Genomic DNA, 6,000 nt, shown 5'->3' on the forward strand with positions numbered 1-6,000 from the left:
ATATAGGTCTTGCACCCTTAGAAATCGATGCAAGTACTAATTACAGCAATCGCCAGCAGTTTAGCGTGAATCCTTCCTTTTCTTTCAAATCGAGTATCTCTCGCTTCTTTGCGCAAATCGGTATCCCCTTAAACCTCGTTCGCACTCCAGTTCTATTTTTTTTTTTTTTAGCCACAAATTGTTGTGAACGTCTACTTGTAATTTATGCAAAAGTTATGTGTAGAACTAAGTACAAAAAACTGACTCAATTCGTACTTACGCTCTCGTGAAAGGACTGCAGAAATATCATAGGTATGCTAACAGGTCATAATCTATTGGCTGCACATGCGTACAAGATAGGGATTGCTAACACAGAAAAATGCAGGAAATGCAGAGAGGATGTTGAGGAAACTTTAGAACACCTTCTATGCGTCTGTCCGGCATTATTAAAAACGCGTTTAAAATGCCTGGGAGCCCCATTGTTTGAGGTTCTGGAGGACGTCTCAAAATTGGATCTCCCAGCTCTGCTTAAATTCGCCAAAACCGCTGACATCCTACATGATGTCTACTTTCAGTATTCATAGAGGTCGGTCTCTATCTAGGGACCAAAAGGTCTATGCGTGGCTTATTGCCAACCAGGCAACCTAACCTACTTGTAATTTGAAAAAACGTCTACTGATATTTATAATTTATCGAATGAAATGCATAACAATGATTGTTTTCAGAGTTTTAAATTTTGTGAGAGTACGTCGAAGATGATAAGGCATCGCCTCTTCACACTAAAAATAGGATGGCAATATCGAAAACAGATGAATAGATGAATTGATCTGACCGTCACGTAAGTATTATTCAAGGTAGATTCTTGCTGAGATTTGTGAAATACTAAGAAAAATCATAGACAGCATCAGGATCTTTTCAAAAGGAGCGACTCATTACAAGAGTCCCCCGAGCCATTAAGCTCATTTAATACATTTGAGCAAGAGCTAATTCCGAAGTTCAAATAATGCATTGCACTTAGAGTCACAATATCGAACAAAAATTATTTTGTAAGTGTTACATTTCCGCTAAAAACAACAAATAACATAATAGTAATCTTATTCAATAAGAAAAAATATCACAAAATCTACCAAATTAAATTAGGCAAAATTAAGAAGTTCAATTGAAGAATGTTTTGAAGAAGCAAAGTCAATCCCAATAGATTTGTAAATACATAGTATTGAATTCGATCAGAGCTCTCATGAAGAGTGCAGTCCTTCCATATAGAGTTTTTATAAAGCCAATGTGGAAAAAATCGAATACGAAGCGCACTAAATGGAGTATTAAGTTAGATTCGCTCCAGAAGAGAGGTGCATTCCACAACTCCTTGGCTAAAGACAAAATAAATCGCCGAGGCGGCAGAGAATTCAAATTGGTAAGCAGGAATATAGAATAGTGTGAGGGTATGGGGTAATGAAAACGAAAGGGACGTAGAGCAAAGTCAATGAAAACTTTTTGGATACGATTTATGTGACAGACACAATAAGGACTCCAAATGAAGGGTGCACATTCCACTTTAGAACGATGTGTAGAACAATTGGGGAATATAAGGATTTGTAAATCCTGAGCTTTTGCGCCTTACAAAGCTAATATGGGTTAATATTTCGAAATTATACAATTAATATGACTAGTAAAAGTGAACTTATTGTCCAAAGTGACTCCAAACTCAGACAACAATTAGAGATAAAATAAGATGTTTTCAAGGGAGCAAAACAAAAATACAGTGAAACATCCCTTGAGAGAACACTCACTGTTAGTTAACTTTTGTCCGCCCGAGAGAAGTGTCCGCTCAAGCGGAGGGTGGCTTATTTTGGAACTTTTTAATTTCTTAATTAATACGAGTACTATTTCACATTTGAATAAAATATATTGATGTTATATCCTTCAAGCAAAAATGTGAATGTATTTTTTCAAAAAATCGAAATCATTTATGTGCATAAGTGCATATAAAGTAATAACGAAAATAAAAATAAATATTACATTTCAGTCAATAACCTACATAAAACTGTAGATTCTGTTTTTATGCGGTTTTTTATACGGTTTTGAAATAGTGCGGTTTTTAAAAAAATTAAAAAATGCATGTCGACCTATCGGGAATTGTATAAACAAGATTCTAAACCAGCTAAGCAAAAACTCATCACAGATTACATCAGAAATGCTAACCCTACAAGTATGGAACCGCCTGCATAACTATCTATATCAGACGTGTACATTTCCTCATGAGTAACATAATCCAACCCGAAATCTAGGTTTTCGGTCCAAGTTTCATTATCTATTGTTATAAATTCATCAGAATTTGAATTAGTTTCGCCAAAGATTTTTGATAACTGAATTAATGAAGCCAGCGTTGCTAGCGGTCAAACCCTGATTTTTGGAACAGTTTTAATGGTTTTCGTTTGAACCTTTGCCTAAGATTCTTTTATGAAATGTATTGCCTCTACGACATTTACAAACTGTTTAGTAAAGCCAGTCTCTAACTGAAGGCGTATTGCTGGTAGTAAATTATTTTGTATTTCTGTAAACGTTTATCACGAGATTGAGAAGCTGCGTTGTTCATAAATAATAATATCAAACCTCTGCGCAAACCAAACTAAATGTGTGTTTTAAAAAACATCACACTTTATCTGGGGGTACCATTTTTCCAGTTGGTAAGTATGTATGTATGTAAGTAACTGCTCACTCACATTCCTTACATTTTATCCGCCTATGAGGAGTTCGCGTCCGCTCAACAGAGATTTTTGCTTGATTTGTTATGAAAATAAGCCCTTTGATAAGAGGTTCGCGTCCGCTCAGTAGATTTTTTTATGTAAATTTTATGGAAAATAGCTGTGCGCGTTCGATCAAGAGAGTGCCCCCTTAAGAGAGATTAATTTGTTACGAATTTTACACTTAAATCTCGGTATAGGAAAAAGTGTCCGCCCAAGGGAGATGCCCGTCTAATAGAAGCGACCGTTAGGAGAGGTTTCACTGAATTTAAATAGCTTTAATAGTTTTCCAATAACAGGTGTTATTGGTGAATGGATTGCGCTAACGAGAGATGATTCACGATTTTTTATGACCGGAATTTGATTGGATGGCCAGATCAATGACAACGTTTATTTTCAACAAGACGGCGCTACGGGCCACACATGCAACGAAACCATTGATATTTTACGGGAAAAGTATCTGGACCGTTTTATCTCTCGAAGAGGTGATCACAATTGGCCACCGAGATATTGTGATTTAACACCTTGTGACTTTTTTCTTTGGGGCCACGTGAAAGAGAAGGTCTACGCCAACAGCCCAGGGTTGATTCAAGACCTCAAAGATGGAATTCGTGAGGCTATCAAGGACATAGGGCAGCCACATTGCAATTCGGTTATGGAAAATTTCATGAAAAGGATACTGTCCTGTAAGCGTGGTTGTGGTGGTCATTTGTCTGATGTTATTTTCCACTATTATCGGTATACCTTCCTCTTTATAATGAAATAAACATCCGATCATTTATTTTAAAAAGTAGCAATTTTCATTGAATATCAAAATAACACCTCTGTTTGGAGAACCCTATTGTACCTAAGCCAAGATATAACTTTCTCGAGCTCATTTTGGGCATTTGTGAATTGAATATTTTTTTATAATTTATAATTTCTTATAATAGAATAAATATTAGGGTCATCAGCATAAAGTAAAAACCTTTCTTTGTCATTCCAATGTTGAACATCTGCTTTCTTCACCGGAGTGCCGTGCAACTTGTATGACTTTCCTCAGGTAAAATCTAGCTGAAGCAGTGGTAGGGAAAGCGGAACTAAGACTGCGGGCGCTGAAGAAGAAGACTCACAGGACAGTTTCTTAGAGTAGAAGATTCAAATGTAGCGTTGTTCAGACTGTATATTAAAGGCGATAAAAAGTAAATATGTCTAAGATCGAAATAAAATGTTTTACGGCGTCTGTCTCGCTATTTAATAACCACATCCAAACGAGTCTGATTCTTATAAGTATCTCATGCAAACTTATCAAATTGCTTATCACTATAAGCAAATACAATTTAATATCCCTATCGCTAATTTACTTCAATAGCGTCGTAATACACAAGACCACAACGGCGAGAAAAACGGTTTCTCAATTCACTAATTTTATCCTAAGTAAGAGCAAAGACATCTTACGAGGTTTTATAATCATCTTATAAGTAGGAACAAAATTTTCATATTATTCTCTGCCATTTATATTATATTTTATTAAAAGCATGCACCAGCAGCGAATTTATAAACACCGATTCTTCATGGGTTTAGACAATTTTTATTATTAATAGTTAAATTTATTTTTGGCCCTCAAAGATACAATTAATTTCAATTCAATTGCAATCGTCTAAATTCGGCACATTCGCTCCCCTGCCACAGTCATTATTCCAGGTATTCCATGCAGTGAACCCTTGCGTTCTTATGATTTGTTGTGCGCAAGTCACAGATGCGCGTATGTCATCCGTAATCAATGACTGGCAGGACACTCGACAAGCATTTGCAGTTTCTCGACCATCTTCGGGATCGCACCAAAAGCGATCGCTTATGTGGAATATACCCCAATTGCGAGAGCCATCTGGGTTCGGCGGGCTTATTTCGGCTGTATTGTAGTTACTTTCGTGCAGCGCAATGCAAACCCAATTGGGTAAATTTTGCTGTCGTACTCCCAGTGATTGCAGCTCTCGAGCTAAGGAACATCGATCGAATATGCGTCCATCTACGAGTTGTACAGCGACTGTCGTTAAAAGAAAGGAGATACAAGTTTTTACTGCAATCGAATCCATGTCTATATCGTAATAGTTTAATTAACGGAAATCTTCCGATATTTATACGAGTCATATAACATACATGTGTGCACAAATAAACGAGTATATGTATAGAAATATAGTATTTAAACATATGTTCCCTCGAGATGGCCTATAATAAAGTTCAACGTGCAAAAATATTTTTTTAGATTTATTTATCATAGAATAAAAACTGTTAAACAAGGTCACTGAAAAAGTTTATATAGATGCCTCAGTACTTTGCTACAAAAACTTTAACTTTAGCAAAAAAATTCAGTTGAACAGTGGAAAAAAATAATAATTATAAAAAACGAAAAAAATTGTCAAAAATCAACGATGCTTTGTAGTCGCTTGAAACTGGCACTTTTACCAAAATTCACTGAGCTACATACAAAATGGCATTCCCGAATAAATTCTGAAAATTCTGGTTAAAAATATAAGAGTTTTAAAAATATACAGGGCCCGCCATCTATCGTTACGGATTTGAACTAGGTATTATTTGAAGAATGGCAACACTTAGCTGTCATCTGATTTGACAGAAAATTAGTTCTATTCTTCCGCTGAACGAAAATGGTTGTGTATACGCTCAAAGAACGCTGGGAAATATTGCGACATTACTTTGAAAATCATGGTAATGTTGCAGAATGTGTACGAAAATTAGGTACGGCTTTTCGGATGAAGCTCTTTTCCATCTCGGCGGGTATGTTAACAAACAAAATTGGCGCATTTGGGGCTCAGAAAACCCGCACGCACTCGAAGAAAAGCCGATGCATTCATAACGAGTCACTGTTTGGTGCGGATTTTGGTCGAGAGGCATCATTGATCCATTTTTCTTCGAAAATGAGCGAGGAGTGGCCGTAATCGTCAATGGAGAGCGTTACCGGGCCATGTTGAACAAATTTTGATTCCGACAAATTTAAGAGGAGAATATTGGTGGCATTTGGTTCCAACAAGATGGCGCTACTTGCCACACAGCGAATGCTACGATAAATCTTTTGGGGCTGTCTTCGAAGATCGTATTATCAGCCGAAATTTTGATATCGTTTGGCCGCCTCGGAGCTGCGATTTGACGCCGTTGGATTATTATCTTTGGGGTGCCGTCAAAGACCAGTGTTATGCCAACAAACCAGCAACAATCGAAAATGTGTTGAAAAATGGGACCGATCGTATGGGATGGTGCATGGCTAGCCGAGGCAACCATATGA

The 6,000-nt window shown here is 36.9% G+C and overlaps 1 protein-coding gene across 1 annotated transcript; it reads right to left on the reverse strand.

Moving 5' to 3' along the window:
• Positions 1–4,272: 4,272 nt before the first annotated feature.
• LOC129244242 (lysozyme X-like) lies at positions 4,273–4,795 on the reverse strand. The gene has a single exon (XM_054881857.1). The coding sequence runs from the start codon at positions 4,793–4,795 to the stop codon at positions 4,346–4,348; it is 450 nt and encodes a 149-aa protein (XP_054737832.1). The 3' UTR covers positions 4,273–4,345.
• Between the last annotated feature and the right edge of the window lie 1,205 nt (positions 4,796–6,000).

This window comes from Anastrepha obliqua, chromosome 4 (genome assembly GCF_027943255.1).
Source record: "Anastrepha obliqua isolate idAnaObli1 chromosome 4, idAnaObli1_1.0, whole genome shotgun sequence".
NCBI lineage: Eukaryota > Metazoa > Arthropoda > Insecta > Diptera > Tephritidae > Anastrepha > Anastrepha obliqua.

Coding starts and splice junctions, on each gene's coding strand:
- LOC129244242 (XM_054881857.1), bottom strand. CDS start 4,795: ATGGATTCGATTGCAGTAAAAACTTGTATCTCCTTTCTTTTAACGACA.